General features: G+C 37.6%; 1 protein-coding gene across 1 annotated transcript; it reads left to right on the top strand.

Moving 5' to 3' along the window:
* The first annotated feature begins 1,338 nt into the window (after window positions 1–1,338).
* On the top strand, window positions 1,339–24,016 carry LOC104878602 (ribonuclease 2). Its single transcript, XM_059738336.1, has 9 exons — window positions 1,339–1,808; window positions 5,643–5,671; window positions 5,865–5,938; window positions 15,586–15,687; window positions 15,798–15,801; window positions 16,792–16,883; window positions 21,973–22,134; window positions 22,477–22,573; window positions 23,747–24,016. Exons 1-9 carry the CDS (start codon window positions 1,579–1,581, stop codon window positions 23,800–23,802), a joined length of 846 nt encoding a protein of 281 aa, XP_059594319.1. The 5' UTR covers window positions 1,339–1,578; the 3' UTR covers window positions 23,803–24,016.
* Window positions 24,017–24,445: the final 429 nt, after the last annotated feature.

Here is a 24,445-nt window from a genome sequence, read left to right as displayed (position 1 = left end):
CAAACTCATTCTTAATGATGAATAAAAACATAACCCATAAATGCTTTTGGTTCACTCATTTTGGCATCATCCTTGACAGTACGAGTGGTCAATTTATTAAGGTGCCTATGATAAAATGTTTTACCATCACACGATGAAGTTATAACTTTGTGATCTATTTATCTTACTATAAAAATAAATGAACTTGTAACTAGAAATTATGATATAATCTTAACATGAATATTACATAAGACTAGTTTTAACCTATTTTCAATATAAATTATATACATGAAAAAAAAAATTTAATAAAAATGTTTTAAAATTGGTACTTTTGATATAGGAAAAGTAATGATGATAAGAATACAAGGCACAAGCATGTTGAGAAGAATATGGCTAATAAATTGAAACTTCCTTATGACAATTTATTGTTGCATGGGGACAATTAGAAATGCAATGCAATAATTTAGATGATTATTATTATTATTATTATTATTATTATTATTATTTGCCCTTCTAGTGTACATGGATTGTGTCCCTATTGGTTAGGCATTTTTAACGTATTTCTTTGTTATGATAGAGAATGTTAAAATTTAGGTGATAAGAAATGTCACTTTGCTTATAATTACATTAATTATTTAGTGTGTTGTTTTGGAGTTAAAAATAATCATTTGATATTATCTAGATTTTTTTGGTACATTGTACAAGGATATAAAAACTAAAACCAACCAAAATTTAGATTTTAGATTTGGGATATTGTATTTCGAGTCTGTTTGATAGTGATCCTAAAAAGTATTTTTTACTATTTTTAATATTTGAAACATAAAAATTTTAAAGTGGTAGAAAAATTACCAGCACTTCCTAAAATCATTATGAACTTTTAGTTTATTATGTATATTGTTGTGGTGTTTATAGCTAGATTATATTATTCAAACAAGATTCTTCATTCATGTCAACAATTAAAATATTTATGGTATTTTTTTGGTAAAATATTTGATAAGTAATTATTTCAAAAACATTTTTAGACACCAAGAAAAAGCACTTTACTTTTTCCAAAAGTTTGATGTGCGTTTATAAAACGCTTTTAGATTAAAAAACATTTTTAAAGAAACCCGTTTGGATAAAATTTTAAAAATACTTTTAAAAAGTTGAAAGGTCCCTACAAAATTTTTATTTAATAATAAAAAAAAACTATTATTATCATTTTTTTTAAAAGAAAAACCCTTTAAAATATAGAACCTTATTTGGTACCTACCTGATCTATCCGTGATACGTACCGTATAATTATCAAATGTAAAATTTAATCCCATCATAGCACCAATTGCTTATTCTTAATTCAATCATTAATTCCGACATAAATTAACAAAATTCGGATTTTAAACATAAACTCGTAACGGATTAGGTTTGAGTTGCGTTCCAACCGAATCTGAAAAGGGACAAGGGTCACAAGTGGAATACCAAAAATACCCTCCTAGTCTCTCTTTTGTCTTTGCGATCACCCGTCTCTTCTATCTACCAAACATTCATTAGGAAGCGTAGTGTTGAAATCGCAGGAGGAACAAAATCATTTTATTTAAAAAAAAAAAATCAAAAATCAAAATCATGAATCCGTTTCTCCCAAAGTCAAAATCGGATCTTCTTTTATGGCAGGTGCTTGTTTTCATAATCTCGGTTCTCGGTGGTCTGTGTAGTGGTAGTAGCCTGGAGATCAACGGCGGTGATGGAGTGGCTGCGCCGAGAGAGTTTGATTACTTCAAATTAGCACTTCAGTGGCCTGGTACTGTTTGTCCGAGAAGCCGCCATTGTTGCTCCTCCAATGCGTGTTGCCGAGGGTATTCTTGTTTTCAATTTTTTTTTAATCAGCTGTTTATATGTGATTTCTGCGGTTTCTGGTAATTCTGATTCATCATACATAGTCGGTTTTATCTGTAATTTTTATTTTTTTTTGTTTTTATAAAATGAGATTTTTGTTTTTAAAAATGTTTGGATTTGATTTCTCTCTTAGCTTAAACATTGGGCTCCATTTGTTTCCTCGGAAAATGGTTTCCGGAAAAAAGATTCCCCGAAGGTTTTTTTATTTTTTATTTATTTTTAATTTTAAATAGCAATAATTATAATTTTGTTTTTAATTTTCTTTATATGTCTTCACCTAGATTATATATATATATATATATATATATATATATATAATTTTTTTTTTTGAAATTTTTTATGAGCTTTCCTTTTAATTTTCTTGGATTTAGTTTCTATTCTTTATGTCTGTCATTTTTTGCCATTTAAGGTTCTTGGTTTTATTTGTAAACAAAATCTTTAAAAACGAGGATCTTTTTGTCTAATGCTTAGGTTGTGCATAGCCGAAACATTGGGCTCCGTTTGTTTCCACGGAAAATGGTTTCTGAAGAAAAGGATTCCTGAAAAATCATCAGGCTCTTTTCTTTTTATATTGCTTTATCTATATTATAATTTTGTTGGGAAATTTTCCTGCCACACAAGGGAGTTTGTATATTTTCCCCCCTATTTTTTCGGTGACTGCTATAGTTCATTACACAGACCACGCATTCTAATATTAAATATAAAGATACTAATCCTGAAGTTTCTATACCCTTTGAGACGATCTGTGTCCTGTCACAAGGGTGGGTACCATTGGTTGTTTGCAGTTTTCATATCAAGTTTTATCATGCTTTCCTAAACTGATTATTGTTGTTATGCTTTCTGCGTCTCTTGCACCTCATCTGGTTGGTTGGAATGGGAAATCTTTTAGTTGATTGGAATGGGAAATTGCGAATGAATATCTCAAAAGATGAGTATTTAATTTTATTTATCCTTGAGGGTTCATTTGGATCATGAAAAATTTGAGGGACGGAAAGTATGAAAGAAAGAAAATAAAGAGAAGGGAAATGAAATAAGAAGAAAAGGAAAATAAAGTATATTTTTGAATTCTAATTCTTTCTTATCATATCCCTCTATTGCCTTTTTTATAGAGGAGGAATTTAGAAATGTAGAACTTTTTAAAATATTTAATTTATTTCATTTCTCTGTATTTTTATGGCGAAGCAAATAAGAGAATTTGAGATTCCTTCCTATTTTATTTCCTTTCTCTGGTACTTTTCATGATCTAAATGGAGCCTTAAAGAAGTCCAAAAACATTCTTTCTGAAATTCCCATCATTGAGTTGCCATTTGGTAACATGCCAACACTTAGTTTGAAAATTGGAGGTCTGTTTAGCTTTGTGTCATTCTTGATTATTTATTAGAGTTTTTTTTAATTTTTTTTGATAGGCAAACTAGATATGTATATATGTTTTCTGGGGGCCTAAGAAAATGAGTTACAACCTAAGAACAGAGGAAGTATACAAGGCATGCTAAAGAAAAAAAGAAGAAAAATGACATAGAGCAATTGTGATTCCTAACTAACACAACCCTGAGCTACCTACAAAATCAAGCATTTAAAGATTAGCATCCCTCTGCATCCCATAAGACCACAAAACAAGATTTTAAAAAAAATTAATCTTTCACAATGAGGATGAACTGCCTCACTCCTTCAAAGTTTCTTTTCTTTGTTGCACTTTCTTCTAATTACTCAAAAGAAAATTTAAACCAGCTTGTGATTGTCATCCACAACGTGGCCATGTCAACTAAGCAATAGTTCTCTAATCAAATAGGGGAAACCCACAATACCCCAAGCAGGGAGAACATGAAAGATTGCAATTAGAAGCAATTTACCAGGAATGAGAACCCTTCACCTTGTTTATAGAGGCAACATTGGTTAATTGTACTCCCACCTCATTTCATAAGTTGATAAATAATAAAAATTGTCTCACATGTTATGTAATGGCTTATTTTCTTGTGTGTAGATATTGTCTGCTTTGGGCCTAAGGATCAGATAACTTTAAAACACATCTATACAAGTAACAAGAGTCTACTAAAATATAGGGTCTCAAAAAACTTATCTTCCTAGTTGATGTAGGATCTCACGATAAATTTTGACACTTTATATGTAGTAGGCTCTTTTTAACTACATGGATATGTTTAAAGCTTTGCATATCTTGGACCCAAAGTGGATAGTATCTATACACGAGGGAGCGAGTTTTTATGGATGTTATTAGAGTCAATCTTAGCTTATTGTAGGAGTTTGTTTGTTCTCATGGGATGTGATGAGAATGTTGTTTTTGCATGGGGGATTGATTGTGAGATTCCACATGATTAGGAAGGAAATTTTTTGATACTTTATATGTAATGAACTCCTCTTAATTGTATAATGCGTTTTTAGAACTATGTGAACTTTGAGACTAAAAAAGGCAATATCTATGCACAAGACTCTGTTGTAAGATCTCAGAATCAATCTTTGCTATGTTTTGACATATGACATCCTCATCGTGTCCCATATGACAAATGGACTTAGACCAACTATGACATCCTGTCAGGGATTTGATTTTACAACCACCTGTAAATACTCATTTCTTCATGTGCAGTTGTTTGTTTTAAACTCAAGACCCATACAATTTTAAAATTTGTTTGCTCAATTAAGGGAAGTCCACTATATATAAAGCGTCGGTTGTCAGGAACTTCACTCCCTAGCAAGTGTATTGCCTCACAATTACTTTTCGTGCAGGCACAATGTTCTTGTCATGTTCCATGGGATTGTGAGATTAGATACCGTGACTCCCACTTCTAGCTAGGGATTAGCTTTGATATCATCCAAAATGAGCTACTTCCTCATGTGTCGAGATTGTCCTTACACATGAAAAACCTCACCTTGGATGATGTTTTGGAAATCGAAATTTCTTTAGCAAGAATGAGAGAACTTGGCTGAACTAAAAAATTTGCAAGAAGACGTAATTGAGAAAGATTAGTGGATGGTAGTGGTTGCAGAAGGGTGTCCACAAATACCAACTCTTGATCTAAGAAGCTCATCTTGGAGCTAGGTTTAGAGCAATCCCAAACCTTGTTCCCTATCATAATAATCTTCCATTCATGCATCTTTGTGGGGATATTGTCCTTGGGTTAGTAGATGTTAAATGGGTCTTTCCAGAAACTGTAAAGGAGGTCTTAATTAACTGGAGGGGCCCCTTTGTGGGGAAGAAAAGGAAAAAGGTTTGGAAATTCATCCCATTGTGTATTTTTTGGACGGTATGGAAGGAAAGGAATAGATTAGCTTTTAGGGGGGGTGTGTTGAATATCCAGAAATGAAAGAATTTTTTTGTTTGTAATTTGTGGAGCTGGGCCAAATTGTATTTAGGTGAGGAGACTCTTTTTCTTATAGGCTTCTTGGAGTGGGTAGCATCCACTTAAGGAGGTGAATCCTTTTTGTTTTTGTTTTTTTGAGGCCTTAGCCGCCTTGTATACCCCCTGTATGCTTTGTGGCTTTTTGCCTCTTTCTTAATGCATTTCTTATTTTACTTATCAAAAAAAAAAAAAAAAAAAAAAAAAAGCAACTGAGCAGTCAAGTTGGATGGATACTTTGTGTCATTTTGGATGCTTCATATTCCTGCATTCTAGTGTCATTCCCTCTCTTTCTTTCTTGCCCTCTATTCTCATTGTTGCATTAATGGTGTTTCTTTTAAGCATTCAGTTATTTATAAAGGATCTTATATATAGCTTTTCTCTTGTTGCTAGAAACTCCACTTAAAGAATCTCACTTTCCTTTTATTCTTTTACCAATTTCAGCTCAAATGCCCCAACTGAATTTACAATCCGTAAGTATTATTTTGTCTTTCGCTCTTTCTTTTAAATCTGGATCATTAGAATCCGTTTTTGCAGTGCAAATAGTTGCATGGTGTCTGTCTTCCTAATTGACATTTTGGATGGTACATTTACCTTGTATAGAGAATTCTCATGGAAGTTATTGCTTGCTGTAATGTTCATCTGGTTTCCATTCTTGTATGACAGATGGACTATGGCCTGATTACAATGATGGAACATGGCCTGCTTGCTGTACCCGATCATCTTTTGACAGAAAAGAGGTGCTTGTGCTTTTATGTACTGAAATTTGCATGTCCTTTCTTCTCTTAAAATTTGTCTGGTTCTCACGTGCTGAGAGTGATTTACACAATGGTCAGCTTCTGCTTATTTAGAAACAGCTAATGAAAAGCAATTTTAGAAAGAAATCACCAGAATGATTGCTCGTGGTGGCAATGAGTACATAGTTTCAGGTGGATCATGAAAGTACTGAAATATTAACATAGATGTTTCTGTCTCTTACAAAGAATGGGAAGTTAACCCAAATGTTGTGAGAAAACCTTTAATGAAATGTATTGATAATAGTAAAGTTCAAGAGAAGGATGAGAGGTCCTTCCCACAAAATACTATGTTCTTTCTATATATTTGGATTGGGACATAGAAGATGCTTCAGTGATAACTGCTGCAGTTATCCATCACATAATGACACATGTCCTCTGTAAGCCTCTTTTCTTATGTTGCATTGAGACTTTAAAATGTGTGAAACAACCATGGTGTATATATATATATATATATATATCAGGTGTTGGTATTGGTTTAATTGTCAGATTTGTTTGAACCATATTTGTCTGAACAAATATATATTTCATTAAAATATATATATATATATATATATATAATGCTTGCCTTCATTTGTAGAACTATGGTTTGATTGCTTTGTATGCATCATGTATACTTCTTTTTATTCTAATACACTTACACTTATCAAAAAAATCATTTGTAGGACTATATTTAATGAAGAGATACATATTTTTTAAAACTATATTCCTTCTTTCTAATGACATGTCAATTGTGTAGGGTACATAATTTGTATACGCAATTGAACAACTTTTGTTAGCCATGTGTATAGTGCAAAATTTGTTGAACATTTCTAAAGTGTTTGTGTGTTGGAGTTTTTTTTTTTTTTTTTTTGACAATGTCCTACATATACAACTCTTTTGAAGTGTTTGTGCTACATAGCAAGGAAGCCTTAGGCATGGAAGGTGACACACCTACGAAGTTACTCTCAAATTTTTCATGATGTATGGATGTTAGAAACTCAAAACCCTCTAAGCCATCCTTTTTAAACCCATAGATGAGATGCAATAGAAGAAAACAAAATGAGATAACATGATTACAAGGTAATCTCCCTAACTTGTATATTATTCTTACAATGAGTTTACAAGAATAACAAACCTTTCTGAACTAGACTTCCACAATGCTTTGGTGACTTCAATCATGTAGAGAATGACATGCTAGGCTCATTATTTATAGGCTATTGAATCTAACCAACTCCCACATTTCTAGGAACAAACTTCATTTGAATTTAAATTCAAACTCAAATTCTAATTCCAATTTCAAATGCTCTAGCCTATCCATGCTTGAACCATTTGTCACTTGTCCCTTGAGTGATTCAAAGTCCTCAATTGCTACCATTTGTTGGCCACATGCAATGATTGCCTCTTGATCAATTTCAATTGCCTTCAAGCTCAACAACCCACTCCGTCTTGCAACCATTAAAGAAACTAAATTTCTTGTTTGCACCATGTGCTTGCCACCTAGTGCTTGTTGGAGAGATTAGCTTGGTTCATGCCAAGTGTCTTCCTACCTCAACTCACATCTTAGCCCATCATATGTCAAACCTATGTTGTGCTAGCAGCCCCTTTGTAGACCCTCAATTTTGTCCCTCAACACTGACATTTATCCTTTGGGTGTCACCTGCACCCATCGTTCTCATATGGCACCACTAGGGCCCCTTTTGGGCTTAGTCGGTGTCCAAGCCTCGTGTGGGCTTGTCTGTGGTCCATTGTGGTTCATTTTGGAGGGTCATCGTGGCCATTTTCCTAGTCGTTCACATCACCCTATAGGAAGGAAGTGGGGTCATCCCGATGCTTTAGCTTAGTTGGAGTTTATAGGGGCATGTTGAGGTTCGGAGCACTCGGGCTTGTTTTGATCATAGCTCCCTCATTCAAACTTGGAATTGCACACCGTTTTTTTTCATGGATTCCTCACTCTTCTAGGAACATTCTGTCAAATTTTCAAATTTTTTTGCAACCGGTTCGACCGGTTGGCATCCGGTTCATCGAGTCAGCCGGTGTAGAACACTGATTTTTGATAATTATTTTGATCATATCTCCCTTTTCCGAACTCGGAATTGCGTACCGTTTTTTTTTTTATGGATTCCTCACTCTTCCAGGAACATTCTATCAAATTTTCAAATTTTTTTTGCAACCTGTTCGACCGGTTGGCATCCGGTTCAGCCGGTTCATCGAGTCAGCTGGTGTAAAACACTGATTTTGGTAATTTTGGGACCCAAATCCTACATGGCTCAGGCCTATAAGCTCCAGATCGGTTTTGGGCAATGTTGTGGGCCCATTTTGGGCCTTGGTTTGGGTTCCTTGCAGCCCACCACAAATCCATATGGATTCTTGGTGGTGAAGCAAGCTGAAAACTGAAGGGAGTGAGCTGGCCTCGTAAGTGCAAGAGAAATAATGGGAGGTGTGTTTTCCATGCTGATGGAGGGGATTTCGGTGCTGAAGGGGAAGGAACCCAGGAGGCTCAAATGCTGAGAGGGGTATGAGTATAAAAGGTGAGAAGATAGGAGGGCAAGGTGAGGAGGACACTTTGGAGAGGGGATATTTTGCTGGTGAGAAAAACAGAAGGTCAGGGCATCTTTTGAGTTAAGAGCGTGGGGGAAAGCTTCAGCACTGTGGTTATTTTGAAGAGGAGAGCTACAACATCTCAGTTTTTGGAGGACATCATCGGCATACACGGATCAGATCTGGTGGAGATTCTGAGGTAAGTAGGCTGAATTTTTTTACCTACAGTTTATCTTCATCTTCTTCATATGCGTTTTCTCCTTCCGCATCATCTTTTATTTCCTTTGATATGAAGATTGTATTGCTTGGGTGTGGGTAATAAAGGTCACACATGATTGTTGTTGATTGGTTATGAAAGGTTTAGAAACTGTCTGACCAAATTTAGGATTTTTCATCAACCGACTAAACCGGTTCAACTGGTTTAGCACCATAGCTGGCTGCCTCTGTCAGCCATGAAGAACCCTTGAACTTTCTTTGTCTGGGTCTCACTCATCCGGACTCGGAATTGAGAACCGTTTCTTTTGCTTGTTTCCTTATTCAGTTAGAAACTTTCTGGCCAAATTTGGGATTTTTTATCAACCGTCTGAACCGGTTCAGCACCATAGCTGGCTGCTTCTGTCAGCCATGAGGAACCCCTGACCTTTCTTTGTCTGGTTCTCACTCATCCGGGCTCGGAATTGAGAATCGTTTCTTTTGTTTGTTTCCTTATTCAGTTAGAAACTTTCTGGCCAAATTTGGGATTTTTTATCAACCGTCTGAACCGGTTGGGAACCGGTTCAACTTTGTGGACCCTCACCCGATCCACCGGACTGGCGCGACTCACTTTTAAAAGAAAAGAAAGAAAGAAAGAAAGAAAAAGTTGTGTTTTCTAGTTTTGAAAAACCTGCCCTCGGTGAGGAACGGTGTTGTATGGAGTCGCCACTTACTTTTTATTTTTATTTTTAAAATGGGGAAAATTAAGTAAGAACAAAAACCCCTAATGACCCTAGTATGGAAAAAGCGGTCTGCGAAAACTAGATTCTGGGTCCGGGGATCAGGTTACCCATTGGGAAGGTACCTCATGCGAGGTAGCACCCCTCTAGGCCCGAAATTCGGTCTCTACTAATGAATTGGGTATGTGGGAGCATATGGGTCAAAAATGAAACCCTAGGCTAAATAGATGTCATGAATCACACAATCCTAATTGGTATTTGGCATGCATATGAATTCAACCAACCAAAACAATGGGTGTGTACCTGTGGTCCCCAGCCAAACGCTGCATAAAAGGTCAGCCAAACACAGATAAACACATAACAAACATTCAGGATTAAGCACCATGCATGCATATGATTCAACAATCAAAACCAACGATGCATACCTATGGTCCCTAGCCATGTGCTACAGCAGAGGGTGAGTCAGCCACGCAACATGTATTCAAAATCAAGCATCAAAGCTTGTGCCAAAAAGGAATATAGCTGGTTGAAATGAGGTAAGGGACTCCTCAAATGTCATACAAATCGAACTAGACTCATCTAGAACACACCACCCATAACTTCAAAATTGCCCATACTAACTGAAATCAAACACTGACTTAAACCTTCAAGATGGCTCACAAGTGCCCTATAGCAAATGGGTTTGAGCCCCAATGGATACGGGCTCGAAAAATGCCAAAATCGAGGGCTACCTAAAGTCCTCCAGCAGAACAGGTTGAACTAGTTCTCAACTGGTACAACCTATTGAGAAGAATTCCCAATTTTTTTTTAGAAAACTCCTAAATGAGTAAGGATTCAAACAAAAGTAACAACACTCAATTCCGAGCCCGGACGAATGAGAACCAGACAAAGAAAGGACAGGTGTTCCTCATGGCTGATAGAGGCAGCCAGCTATGGTGCTGAACTGGTTGAACCGGTTCCCAACTGGTTCAGACGGTTGATAAAAAATCCCAAATTTGGCCAGAAAGTTTCTAACTGAATAAGGAAACAAACAAAAGAAATGGTTCTCAATTCCGAGCTCGGATGAGTGAGACCCAGATAAAGAAAGGTCAGGGGTTCGTCACGGCTGACAGAGGCAGTCAGCTATGGTGCTGAACCGGTTGAACCGGTTGATAAAAAATCCCAAATTTGGCCAGAAAGTTTCTAACTGAATAAGGAAACAAACAAAAGAAACGGTTGTCAATTCCGAGCCCGGATGAGTGAGAACCGGACAAAGAAAGGTTAGGGGTTCCTCATGGCTGACAGAGGCAGCCAGCTATGGCGCTAAACCGGTTGAACCGGTTCCCAACCGGTTCAGACGGTTGATAAAAAATCCCAAATTTGGCCAGAAAGTTTCTAACTGAATAAGGAAACAAACAAAAGAAACGGTTCTCAATTCCGAGCCTGAATGAGTGAGACCCAGACAAAGAAAGGTCAGGGGTTCCTCATGGCTGACAGAGGCAGCCAGCTATGGCGCTAAACCGGTTTAGCCGGTTGATGAAAAATCCTAAATTTGGTCAGAAAGTTTCTAAAGCATTCATAACCAATTAACAACAATCATGTGTGGCCTTTATTACCCACACCCAAGCAATACAATCTTCATATCAAAGGAAATAAAAGATGATGCGGAAGGAGAAAACGCATATGAAGATAAATTGCAGGTAAAAAAAATTCAGCCTACTTACCTCAGAATCTCCACCAGATATGATCCGTGTATGCCGATGATGACCTCCAAAAACTGAGATGCTGTAGCTCTTCTCTTCAAAATAACCACAGTGCTGAAGCTTTCCCCCACGCTCTTAACTCAGAAGGTGCCCTGGTCTTCTGTTTTTCTCACCAGCAAAATATCCCCTCTCCAAAGTGCCCTCCTCACCTTGCCCTCCTATCTTCTCACCTTTTATACTCATACCCCTCTCAGCATTTGAGCCTCCTGAGTTTCTTCCCCTTCAGCACCGAAATCCCCTCCATCAGCATGGAAAACACACTCCCCATTATTTCTCTTGCACTTACGAGGCCAGCTCACTCCCTTCAGTTTTCAGCTTGCTTCACCACCAAGAATCCATATGGATTCGTGGTGGGCTGCAAGGAACCCAAACCAAAGCCCAAAATGGGCCCACAACATTGCCCAAAACCGATCTGGAGCTTATGGGCCTGAGCCATGTAGGATTTGGGTCCCAAAATTACCAAAATCAGTGTTTTACACCAGCTGACTCGATGAACCGGCTGAACCGAATGCCAACCGGTCGAATAGGTTGCAAAAAAAATTTGAAAATTTGACAGAATGTTCCTGGAAGAGTGAGGAATCCATTAAAAAAAAACGGTACGCAATTCCGAGTTCGGAAAAGGGAGATATGATCAAAATAATTATCAAAAATTAGTGTTCTACATCGGCTGACTCGATGAACCGGCTGAACCGGATGCCAACCGGTCCAAACCGGTTGCAAAAAATTTTGAAAATTTGACAGAATGTTCCTGGAAGAGTGAGGAATCCATGAAAAAAACGGTGTGCAATTCCAAGTTTGAATGAAGGAGCTATGATCAAAACAAGCCCGAGTGCTCCGAACCCCAACATGCCCCTATGAACTCCAACTAAGCTAAAACATCGGGATGACCCCACTTCCTTCCTATAGGGTGATGTGAACGACTAGGAAAATGACCACGATGACCCTCCAAAATGAACCACATACGCACCACAATGGACCACAGACAAGCCCACACGAGGTTCGGACACCGACTAAGCCCAAAAGGGGCCCTAGTGGTGCCATATGAGAACGATGGGTGTAGGTGACACCCAAAGGATAAATGTCAGTGTCGAGGGACAAAATTGAGGGTCTACACCCTTGTTGGGCTTCCCCAATGCCAAGGTTCCTTTCTTGCTTGGGTTAGCCCTAATTAATGCTAAGGTGTCCTCTTGGTGTCTTGCATAATGTCCGCTTATGCTTGTTGTGTAACCCATGAGTATCAACTTACTCAATAGTCTAGTTAACCCTTAAGCGTCTATCTTGTTGCTTGTATGTCTAGGCAACCCATATTTGCTAAATTCTCTCTTAGCCCATGTGCTTACAATGCTGCCTTGGTGCCAAGCCCTTTTCTTAGCCCATGGTCCATGTTGCTATGTTGGCCCATGTGTGTATTTCCTATGTGGATCCTACCAACTCGAGGCAACTATGCTCATTGATGTGCCATAGTTGTGCCTCATGTCAATGCTTCCACGGGTTGCATCACACCTCATGGCATTGCGCTCATGTGTGTGTGTTAGCAAGACTTATCATTTTGCCTTACTCATGACATGCATGTCCTAGGTGTGATGGCTTGTGCCACCATCACTACCTTTGAGTCACCCAAACCCATCCCTAATGAGCATTTTAAGCCATTTCCTTAATGTTAGGAGAAGACATCATAGGTATTAGAGGAGGTGGGATGAATTTTTTAGAAAAATAAAAAAACTAAAAAATAATTTCTCAATTTGGAAACCCCATCTCTAGACATCTTCTTTGAAGGAAAAATACTAGCCACTCAAAATTCCACACTAGAATTTTTGGTCATGTCTAGTTGCACCATGTGCTGCCCACACATGTTGTGTGCCATCCTTATGTGCTAGTAACGTGTGTTGCTCCTCAAGCCACCACCAAGCCTTGACATGACCCCTTGTAAGCCTTGATTATCACCTTGTCTTGTAAGCCTCAATAGCATGCCATCTTGCATGCTATTGGCACTTAAGGGTGCAAGGTGCCACCATGTGAGCCTTGGTGTCGTTTCATGGGTGTCAAAGTATTAACAAACCACCCCCACTAGGTGGAGTCGACGCCCTTGTCAACTTAAACTACAAATACTCTAATATAACTTCCTTAAATTGCCACAAGATTGCTCTCTTCTCTTAGCTTTCCTCACTTTTTGATGTCTCTTTGTGTCACTCCTGTGCACCTCGATACGCAGGACACAACATCAAGGCCTCATGTGGTGGCACCTTGCACCTGAGTGTGTATGACATGCGGGACAACATGCTATTGAGTGTGATAGTATAATGATTGAGGCTTATGAGAGATTATGTCAAGATTGGTGGTGGCTTGAGGTTAGCAAGCGAGCATGGCATCCAACATGTGGGTTAGCACTTAGCACTTGTGGGCACCACATGGTGCAACTCGATATGGACTAAATTCAAGTGTGGAATTTCAGGTTGTTAGTATTTTCCTTCAAACAAGATGCCTAGAGTTAGGATAGTCCCAAGTGGAGAAATTATTTTCGAATTTTTATTTTATTAGAAAGTTAATTATGCCTCGAGCACCCATGATGTCTCCTCCCGATGCTAAGGGAATGACTTAAAAATGTTCTTTAGCAACGAGGTGGATGACTCAAAGGTAGTGATGGTGACATAAACTATACTACACCAAGGGTATGATATGAGGGCTTCAGACATGAGCAGAACATGATGGTGAGCCTTGCTAGTATTCATATACGAGCACAATGCCATGAGGTGTGGTGCAACTTGTGGGTATAATGACACAGGGTGTGGCTAAGGCACAACCGCACGTGTATAAGCATGGTTGCTTTGGGTTGGTAGGATTAGCATGGTTGACACACGCATGAGCCAACATATCAACACAAACAATGAGTTAAGAGTAGGGCTTGACATGAGGCAATGTTGTAAGCATATGGGCTAAAGAGAGGACTTGGCACACATGGGTTGCCTAGACACACAAGCAATAGGCTAGACACACAATGGGCTAATTAGACACTTGAGTGGGTTGACGCTCATGGGCTCAATAACAAGTGTGAGTTGACACTATACAAAACACACGAAGGACACCTTAATATTAGGTCTAGCCCAAGCAAGGGGCTGTTGGTACAATAAGAGCTTGACATACAATGGGCTAAGATGTAGGTTGAAGTAGGAAGACACTTGGCATGAGCCAAACCAATCTCTCCAACAAGCACCAAGTGGCAAGCACATGTGCAAGTAGACAAGTTACTTCTTATGATGGTGGCAAGACAAAGAGTGGGCTGGTGAGCTTGAGGAAAGGTGGCATTGATTAAGAGGCAAGCATTGCATATTGCTAATAGGTGGCAATAACCGAGGACTTGAATCATTCAAGGAACAAGTGGTAAATGATTAAAGCTTTGGGATAGGCTATAAAGAATTTGAAATTTGAATTTGAGTTTGAATTTAAATTCAAAGGGAGTTTGTTCCTAGATATTTGGGAGTTGGTTGGATCCAATAGCCTATAAATAATATGCCTAGTAGACCATTCTCAGCATACTTAAACTTACCAAAATATTATGGGAGTTTAGTTAAGATATGTCTAGTTATTTTTGTAAACTCATTATAATAGTAATATACAAGTTGGTGAGATTACCCTATAAGCGTGTTGTCTTGTCTTCTTTTCTTGTGTTGCATCTCGTGTGTGGGTTTGAGAAGGATGGCTTAGAGGGATTCTAAGTGCTGCACATCATGAAAAATTTGTTGGTAACTCTTATGGGTGTGACAGTGGGCATTGGCAAAGGCAATAATTATGGTTATAGGAGTATTGGCAGTGATGATGGTGGCTTGTGTTTTATTTTATTTTGGTTGGGGTGGGGGTTGGGATTTTGGTGACACTCTGGCAACAAGAGCAGATTTAGTGGCAATTATGGTGGTATGGCAATGATGGCTATGATGGCGTATACTGGTGGTGAATATTTGCAATAGCAGTAGTGGCGATATGAGCAGTGATATGCTGGCAGTAAACAAGGATGGAGGTGGTGGGGGTGATGCTTGTGGGGCAATATGGTCCTTTCCAGGAATTATGCATTTGTAGAATTTTTGGAGTTTTAGTCTAACTAGTGGAGAATTTGTTTGATAAATCTTTTTCATAAGCGCTTGGAGTAACCAATCGCTTATGGAAATATGAAATTCAATTAAGACTCTATCCTGAAAGTTGACCAACCAAATGCAATTTTCACCAAAAAATGCTGCATTTGCCATAATGAAAAAAGAATGCACCTAACTTGGTACATTATCAGTGTTCATAGATGATATCTCCAACTTGTGGATGTAGTGCTGCCCTCTGAGTTCTATGTTGGTTTTTTGCTTTTACAGTAATTTTTAATATATCTTAACTTAAATTTCCTTGATTAATTTTGTAGATCTCGACATTGCTTGATCCTTTGGAGAAGTATTGGCCATCTCTAAGTTGTGGTTCACCATCAAAATGTTATGGTGGAAAAGGATCATTTTGGGGTCATGAGGTGGTTAGCAATTTTTTATTTTCTTACTGAATCTTCCCTACTATGATATGGATCTAACATGCTTTTTTCTCATCTCTTTTGTGGCTGAATGGGATGATATACGTTGACAGTGGGGTAATTATCTTCAGCCTTTCCTCTGTTACATTATATAATTAATACAAATGTATTTTCTACATTTTTTCTTGATCTTCTTCTGGAAAGAGAAGTCTGACATTTAATTGAAGCATGGGAAACTGTCTATCCTAATAGATGTGTCAGACCTGCTTCAGCTCTCTATGGGTGACATGGAATGGTCATGACAACCCTAGCTTTTTGCCTGAGGCTTTTGTTGAAATTCTCATATTATTTTATCATATTCTTTTGTTGGATAGTGAAGAGAGCAAGGATGAAAAGGCAATTGTAGGAATCAGATGTCATTGACAGAAATGGCAGCTGAGCTACGGTCAACCTATCTGATCAACAAAATTTATGTTAATGCTTCTGGTGGGAAATCACTTTGTACAATTTGAATATGTTTAATGATTGGAAATGGGTCTTTAATTTGTGACTTAATATTTGGTAAAATTTGGCTATTTTTTATGGTGACACATACATCGTGAGATGATTGGCTGTCACCATAAACAATAGCCAAATTTTACGGAACATTAAGTAAAAAATTTAAGACCCATTTCCAATCATTAAACACATTCAAATTGTACAGAGTGATTTCCTACCAGAAGTATTAACATAATAGCATTATATATATAATGCTATCTATGAGTAGACAGTGTTCTTAAAAGGGTGATATCTGATTTTCCTTTTTGGGAAAATGGGCATTGTGATTATCCATTTAGGATTATTTTTAATGCAATGAGGTTAAGAAGATTGAATGCACCAAACATCTGGTGTTGGCCTTTGCATGTGAACCATGTTTAGTAATATGAGTATATCCAACAATGTGTTGAATTTTGAGCCATGAGCTCTTTAATGCCATGATCTTTAAATAGTGGGTCTTGAAAGTGTTCAAGTGCAAGACATATAATGTTCTACTATTTAGAATGCAAATCATATTATAGTTACACTTCTTTGTACTATATTATACTTTTCTACACATGTTAATTGCAGAAAAGCATGGGACTTGTTCCTCTCCAGTGGTTCGAGATGAGTACAATTATTTTTTGACAACCCTCAATGTCTATTTTAAATATAATGTCACGGTAAGTTTTATGGAAGCTGATTTCTCATCTTAATGAAAAAACCTTTCATGTCTTTCTCGCTGGCTCTATTCACTTGTAAGCTTTAACAGTGGGGAACTTTGGAGATTTTTTGATTGCATGCCATGCACCAGTGAAACCTATGCACCTTCAGGTCCTATATGGAAGTTGTGTTTGCAGTATCAAAAGGGTGTCCTCCAACATTGCTTTGAGTCTTTTGTTTTGCTAGCAAGTTACATAATCTGTCATGAAAAAGGTCTAGATAGGACTATGAGCTGATTACCATGATGGGGTTCAGTTGCCTCTACTTTTGAGATAAAAAACTGCATTCTCATCCTATTTAATGTTTCAAGAGAAATAATAACAAAAAACTTGCTTATAATTGGCAAAATATGCATATGGTAATGAATCTTCATCTGAAAATAGAAATTAGAACTTTCAGAAAGCTGTAGGTCACTAGGCAAGAGTATTAACATCATCTTTTGTTTGTTTGTTTGTTTGTTTGTTTGTTTTTATTTTTCCCCAATTTAAGTATTGCCAAATTTTGTATGAATATTGTGATACATAGCATGAAAATTTTGATGAAGAATTAATTATGCACCTCCATTAATGTTTTTGGTAGCTTTGATGCTTTTTTTATAAATGGATTGTGAACTATGTGATCTTTGCTTAATTTATTGAAAGAGTTTTGCCATCTATATTTGATGTAGATGACATTGGTGAATATATGTTCACTTTGTTGATCTTAAGGCTCTTAATGGATATAGAGTAGCTCAAGTTAATTTGTATAAAAGAATATGAATTGCTTTAGAGAAGGCAAAGGTGGAAGAGTGAGAGATGGAGATCTTAGGGCTATAGAGACCTTAAGGCTAAGATAATAATTTCTCTTAGTCCCAAGAGTATTATTTTATAAGAGTTTTAATGTGTCGAGGTTTTAGTAAATTGAATCCTTGAGCTTGATATTACCGAAAGATTTCTTTTAAGAATGTTCTTGAAAAAGTGAGAAATGGAGATCTTAGGGCTATATAGGGATTGCTTATCTCTTGTACATCATACTCAACATGACAAACGTATGTAGTTGTATCAAAAACCTAGGGCATTGATTTAAAAAACTATAATAACTTTAATTTTATGAAAATGCCCTTGAAAATAGAAGAACGGTTTAAAAAATTTCAAAGCAAAGGATCTAGCATTTGAACACCTAAAAGGGACGTTTGAATGTTGGGGAGGATGTTTGAACGTTTTGTTGGACATTTGAATGCTCCTTTAGGATGTTTGAACATTCTTCCCAATTTTTGTGCTCTGAACTTTCTTGTTCATGTTTTTCTTCAAAATAAACACATGGTAACATATATTAGCCATTCCTCAATCTTTACAACTCCAATCACATGCATACCTCAAGAAATAACAACTTTGAAGTAGCTCGTAGTTGAAATGGGAATTGGTATGACCCATGGAAGCATGATGCATATGAGTTTGTAAGAAATGGAACATAATTGTCAACCTACAACTAATACATCAACATTGTCCATGTTGAAATTTCAATTTTCGTTGAAACTTTTCTGATCTAGAGATTAAGGAACTAACTAGCCTTCTTTCCTCCTTGCTACATGTGTACCTATCACCTTCTTTCCTAGATCAAAGGGTTTGGTCATGGACTCTCTCAAAATGCTTCTTAGGGAGTTCTTTCCATAAAGTTCTCCGAGTGTCTCGTCTTGATCCTTTTTGCTCTTGTTAAGTTAATTTGAAGTTCAAAATCTCCACCTAAGGTTAAGATTTTTGCATGGCCTATGGCAAATAAGAAGGTATATCCATGACTTGCTTTATTTCAAGAGGCCTGACAACATTCTTAGCCTTGACCAATGTGTTACGTGTTTGAAGAGTAGCGAATCAACTAATCATCTTTGTCTTCAGTGTCCCCCAACACTAGAACTTTGGCATAGATTGTTCTGCATAGGCAATGTCAAATGTGTTTCCACTAGAGGCATAGTAGAGATGTTGGGAATCTCCTTTAAAGGATTTAGTAGCCTATCAAAAGGGAAGACACTATGGCAAGTGGCTGTCTTGTTATCCTTTATATGGTTTTTATGTTTGGAAAGGAATGCTAGGATATTTGCGGATAGATTGAGATCTAGGGAAGCCATTTAGGATTTGATTTACTTTTTCTCTCCCCTATGGGTCTTGGTCACTGAGCCTTTTGTAGATATTCCTTTATATATTCTAAAGCTAGATTTGGAAAGTGTTTGTCATTCGAAGAAGTCGAAGAAGGAAGGCTTGATTGGTTGGTTACTTCCTCAAGTGGGTTGGATAAAGTTAAACTTTTTAGGATGTTCTTTGGTAATCTTGAACAGCTAGGTATTGGAGGCATGATAAGCGATTATTTGGGTGCAATATTGAGCGCTTACTCTAAACTTGTAGGAGCGAGGTTTGCTATTGAGGCAAAGATATTAGCATTATTGGAGGGTTTGCTGCCGGCCAAAACTTTGTGTCTATCCAATCTGACTATAAAGGGAGATTCTGCTTTTGATAATTGGATAGCTAAATCATAGATGTTGCTAGTGAGTTGGGATGTGCCTTGGTCTTTGTTGGAGACTTTCTTCCCTTGAGTGGATAAAGCTTTTCTACTGTGTACATTGTTTTTCTTTTCCTTGTGAAGATGGTCTAGGTTTTCTATGGAGCAGGATACTTGTTTACATTCTTATCAACAAATGTATATCTTTGAAGGATTGGTTATTCTTCTTGGATTTATCATTTAATGAATGAAGATGTTTGTTTTTGTGAGGGGGTTTCGGCTGATCAGAACGCGTTTGTGAGGGGGAGACAAATTCTAGATGCCTCTCTTATAGCTAATGAGGTGGTTGACTATTGGCTAAAGAGGAAAGAGAAGGGGCTGGTGTGTAAATTGGATATTGAGAAAGCCTACGACAGCATCAGCTGGAGCTTCCTTATGAAGGTCTTGAAAAAGATAGGCTTTGGGTCGCGTTGGATGGAATGGATGTGGTGGTGTTTTTCAACGGCAAAATTTTCTGTCCTTATTAACGGGGTACTAGAAGGCTTCTTCTCCAGTTCTAAGGGCCTGCGTCAAGGAGACCCAATTTCTCCTTATCTTTTTATCTTGGGCATGGAAGTGCTGAGTGCACTCATTAGGCGGGCAGTGCAAGGGAACTTCATCTCTGGTTGTAGGCTAAGAGGTAGAGGGGATGCAGAGATTATGGTGTCTCATCTGCTCTTTGCAGACAACACTATTATCTTCTGCGAGGCTAGTAAAGACCAATTAACTCATCTTGGATGGATTTTGGCGTGGTTTGAGGCGGCTTCTAGGCTTAGGATCAATCTGGCCAAGAGTGAGCTTATTCTAGTTGGGGAGATTGATAATATCGAGGAAATGGCGGTGGAATTAGGCTGCAGAATTGGAAGCTTTCCGGTTAAATATTTGGGGCTGCCCCTTGGGGCCCGGCACAAGGCCTTGTCCACGTGGGACGCGGTGGAGGAAAGAATGAGGAGAAGACTTGCCCTTTGGAAAAGACAATACTTGTCTAAGGGCGGGAGAATCACCCTTATTAAGAGTACCTTGGCCAGCATTCCCATCTATCAAATGTCCATCTTTAGAATGCCTAAGTCAGTGGTTAAAAGGCTTGAGAAATTACAAAGAGATTTTCTTTGGGGAGGGGGAAGCACGGGTAGGAAAATCCATTTAATTAATTGGAAGGTGGTGTGTACTCAAAAGGAAAAGAGGGGTCTTGGTATTAGGAGGATGGGGTTATTGAACAAGGCCTTATTGGGCAAGTGGATTTGGAGATTTGCCGTTGAAAAGGACGTCTTGTGGAAGAAGGTGATCGGGGTGAAGCATGGGTTGGAGGGTTGTGGTTGGAAATCTAAGGAAGTTCGGGGGCCCTTTGGAGTGGGAGTTTGGAAGGAGATTTTGAAGGAGATGAGCTGGTGTTGGAATAACATGAAGTTCAAGGTGGGGAGGGGGACTAAGATTATGTTCTGGACTGATCATTGGTGCGGCAACGTAGCGCTGTCCCAAGCATTTCCCCAGATTTTTGCCTTGGTAGTGTGTAGTAATGAATTGGTGAATGATGTGTGGGACCCAAGGCTTGGCCAAGGAGGGTGGAATCTCAGATTGGCTAGAGATTCTAACGATTGGGAGCTGGTGTTAATAGAAGACTTGCTCTTCTTGCTAAGGGACATCAGGGTAACCCCTGAGGAGGACTCAGTGCTTTGAAAAGGAGGGGATTCTGCCAGTTTTCGGAGTCGGGTGGCTTACAATTTTCTGGCAGCCCCTAATCCTCTCGTCTTTCCGGGAAAATATATTTGGGTGGACAAGGTCCCAACCAAAGTTGTTTTTTTTTGCGTGGGAGGCTACTTGGGAAAAAATCCTCACGTTGGATAGGCTGCAAAAGTGCGGGTGGCAGCTTCCAAATCGTTGTTTTTTGTGTGGTTGTGAAGAGGAAAATGTAAATCACATTCTTTTACATTGTACAGTGGCTAGGGCCCTATGGGAAATCGCCTTTGCCTTATTTAGGGTTCAGTGGGTGTTTCCAGAGAAGGTCAAAGAGGCGTTGTTCTGTTGGCGGGGCCCTTTTGTGGGTAAAAAAAGGAAGAAGATATGGAAGTCCATTCCGTTATGTATTTTTTGGACGGTGTGGAAGGAAAGAAATAGGTTAGCTTTTAGAGGGGGTTCTTTGGCTATTCAGACTCTTAAGAACTCTTTTGTATGTAGTTTGTGGAGTTGGGCTAAGTTGTATAGGGGAGAGGAGTCCTCTTCACTTTTAGGCTTCTTGGAGTGGGTAGCGGTCCCCTAAGGGCTGGTGAGGTGTTCTTGTTTTTGTTTTTTTGGCCTTGTGGCTGCTTTGTATACTTCCTGTATGCGGTGCTGCCTTTCGGCCTTTTTTAATATTTATTCTGCTCTCACTTATCAAAAAAAAAAAAATGTTTGTTTTTTATTTAAAAAAAAAAATCCATAGCATTGCACTTATTGGTTGGTTCCATCATCTTGTACATTCATGTTTTGTTTATTTCATACTGAAGTTTATTATTTAGTTCACTGATTTGACTAAATATTATATGATCCAAAATTTGATACCAGAGAGTTCTGAATGAAGCTGGTTATGTACCTTCTAATTCTGAGAAATATCCCCTTGGAGGTATTGTTTCTGCAATTGAGAATGCTTTCCACGCAACCCCATCACTGGCTTGTTCAAATGGTGCTGTGAAGGAACTTTATTTATGCTTCAATAAGGACTTCAAGGTTAGACTCTGCATTCTATGCTTCTTAGAAATCCCATTATTAGAACTTTATTTATGCTTCAATAAGGACTTCAAGACCAGAGAAAGACCTATAACATCAATAGTCACAGTGGTCTTTACACAAGAGTCCATGATAGACAGTCTAAAACCCACTGTCTTAATGTGTTACTGTATTAGATATTTCCTGCTAAAATTTTATTGATACTTTTCCTAACAAATTTTCTTAACATTTGCTCCACTCCTTAATATTTTATTGGTATGTATGGTACCATATTTCTATTTAAATTTTGCCATCATGTAGACAATTTGATTCATGTTCTGAATTTTTTTCTTTTTCTTACAGCCTCGGGATTGTGCAGTTAGATCTAGTCTTCAAAGTGAGATTTTTTCTCAAAGTTCTTGTCCCACATATGTCAGCTTGCCAGCACATGTGTCATTGGGTACGTTTCATTTACATTATTATTGTTATTTGACTGAAGATTTAGTTGGGTTGTCCAGCAAAAAGAAAAGAGCCACCAGTTGGGTCATCTGCTTGTAACATTTACTTAAAAGTAAAGAAATTGATGTCTAATGGCAAGGGCCCATTATCAACTAGTTTTATTGGTCCAGATCTCTAATTATTCCAAATGAATTTTCCCACCATTTCAAATAAATAAGTCTGATTTGATGCATATCATATTCATAAAAAAGGGGAAATTAAGATACTTGGGGTGCTGGAATTGTTAAATCTAGATGGTGATATCTTTGTAATCTCAAATATTAGAAATTTTTGGTGTTCAGGTTACTTTTGTTTGTATATGGATTAGTTGTTAAGATTTAGCTGGGATTTTTGTTTGGAGTTTCTTCTTTGACGAATATTTTTTATTGTAAGTAGTTTTTGATTCTTTTAAACTTTCATGTTAGTATATAAGAACTTGAGTTTCTGCATTGGGGTTAATTAGGAGGTTTGTTCTTAGGTTGCAAACCAAAATTTTAGGAGTTTTAGAAGCTTTTTATATTATAGATATTTTAATGTAATAAAATTTTATTTTACTTTTGGGGTTGCCTAGGTAGTTTCCTACTACCCAATGAGAGTTTTTATAACATGAAGTGAATTAAGAAATGGACAACCAGTGCAGGTTTTTTTTTCTTTTTGTTTGGGGGGGGAGGAAACGGTGTTGCAAGATATTCGAAAAGGATGTGTAAGGTAGAAGGATAAGGTTACTTTCCTCCTTTTGAGTGTAGAACTTGGTATCATTCCATGGCTCTTAGAGCACAAAAAAGAATGAGTTCTGCAGGACCATTTCTTGCTTCTGGTTTTCCTCACAATGAAATGAACCTACAAAACTGTTAGTAGTTAAGCATCCAAAGCTTATACCTAATTGTCAGCTTGTAATTCTATAGATGATGAATATTATGTCTAGGCATTGAGGTCCCTTAATCTGAAATTTTAGGATCATCTCCTGCCAATTCTTTCACCTCCGTTTATGTCTGTGAATGCCCTTGAGCAGCTATTAGGTGTAAGTTGTGACTGCTTCACAAATGTGAGCTCGCTCTCATGTTTCTTGAATTTGATGATGAACAATTGAAGGTATTCTGTAAGTGTATGACTGATTTTATTTGTTTATTTGCAGGACTTGAAGACGACAGAACTGCAGTTGCATGGTTACCTGACAATGAAATTCTCTAAGACATTGGTGGGTTTCAGTTTTACATGTTGAAAACCACTTCATGGTTTTCATGACAATGAAACTCTCAACAATCAATCTTGCTGGGTTGTATGGGGGTGTGTAAATTGCTTAATTGAATTTGTAAGCAAAAACTGTGGAACATTAACATGCATTTGTAAAATCTAAGATAAAATAGTTTGCTTCTGAATTAAAATGTTGTTCTACTTCTACTAATTGGTTGCTTCTAAGTGAGATGTGGATGGTTGAGCACTTAAGGAAATAACTCCCTCATTATGCCTTTTACTATAATAGCATGTTTATTTTCAAATAAGGAAATGAAAGGAATGGAAGTGATTTTCTTTGTTTTCTAGTTTCTTCAAGAGGAATGGCTTTCCTCTCACACACTAGAGGAATATTATGATACCTGGAAAGGGAATTGTCCTTGCATTAAAAATAATTATTAAATATTTGAATGTTTAAAAATAAATAATTATATTTATATTTTGTTTCCTCTTTAGCCCAATATAATTGCCTAGTTGCCTTTACCCTTCTGTTAGTAAATTGATCATGAGATGAAATGTTAGTAAGGGTGAAATTTTGGGGAGGGAGGTCAATAGTTTGTAATGAACTCGAAGTCCTTTGATCTTTCGGTAGAAGTGGTAG

The sequence above is a fragment of the Vitis vinifera genome, chromosome 7, assembly GCF_030704535.1.
Source record: "Vitis vinifera cultivar Pinot Noir 40024 chromosome 7, ASM3070453v1".
In the NCBI taxonomy this organism is placed as follows: Eukaryota; Viridiplantae; Streptophyta; class Magnoliopsida; order Vitales; family Vitaceae; genus Vitis; species Vitis vinifera.
The sequence above is the reverse complement of the archived record's forward strand: the minus strand, read 5'-3'. Positions and strand labels throughout refer to the sequence as shown.

Coding starts and splice junctions, on each gene's coding strand:
- LOC104878602 (XM_059738336.1), top strand. CDS start 1,579: ATGAATCCGTTTCTCCCAAAGTCAAAATCGGATCTTCTTTTATGGCAG. Junction 1,809..5,642: donor TCCAATGCGTGTTGCCGAGG/GTATTCTTGTTT, acceptor TACCAATTTCAG/CTCAAATGCCCCAACTGAAT. Junction 5,939..15,585: donor CATCTTTTGACAGAAAAGAG/GTGCTTGTGCTT, acceptor TTAATTTTGTAG/ATCTCGACATTGCTTGATCC.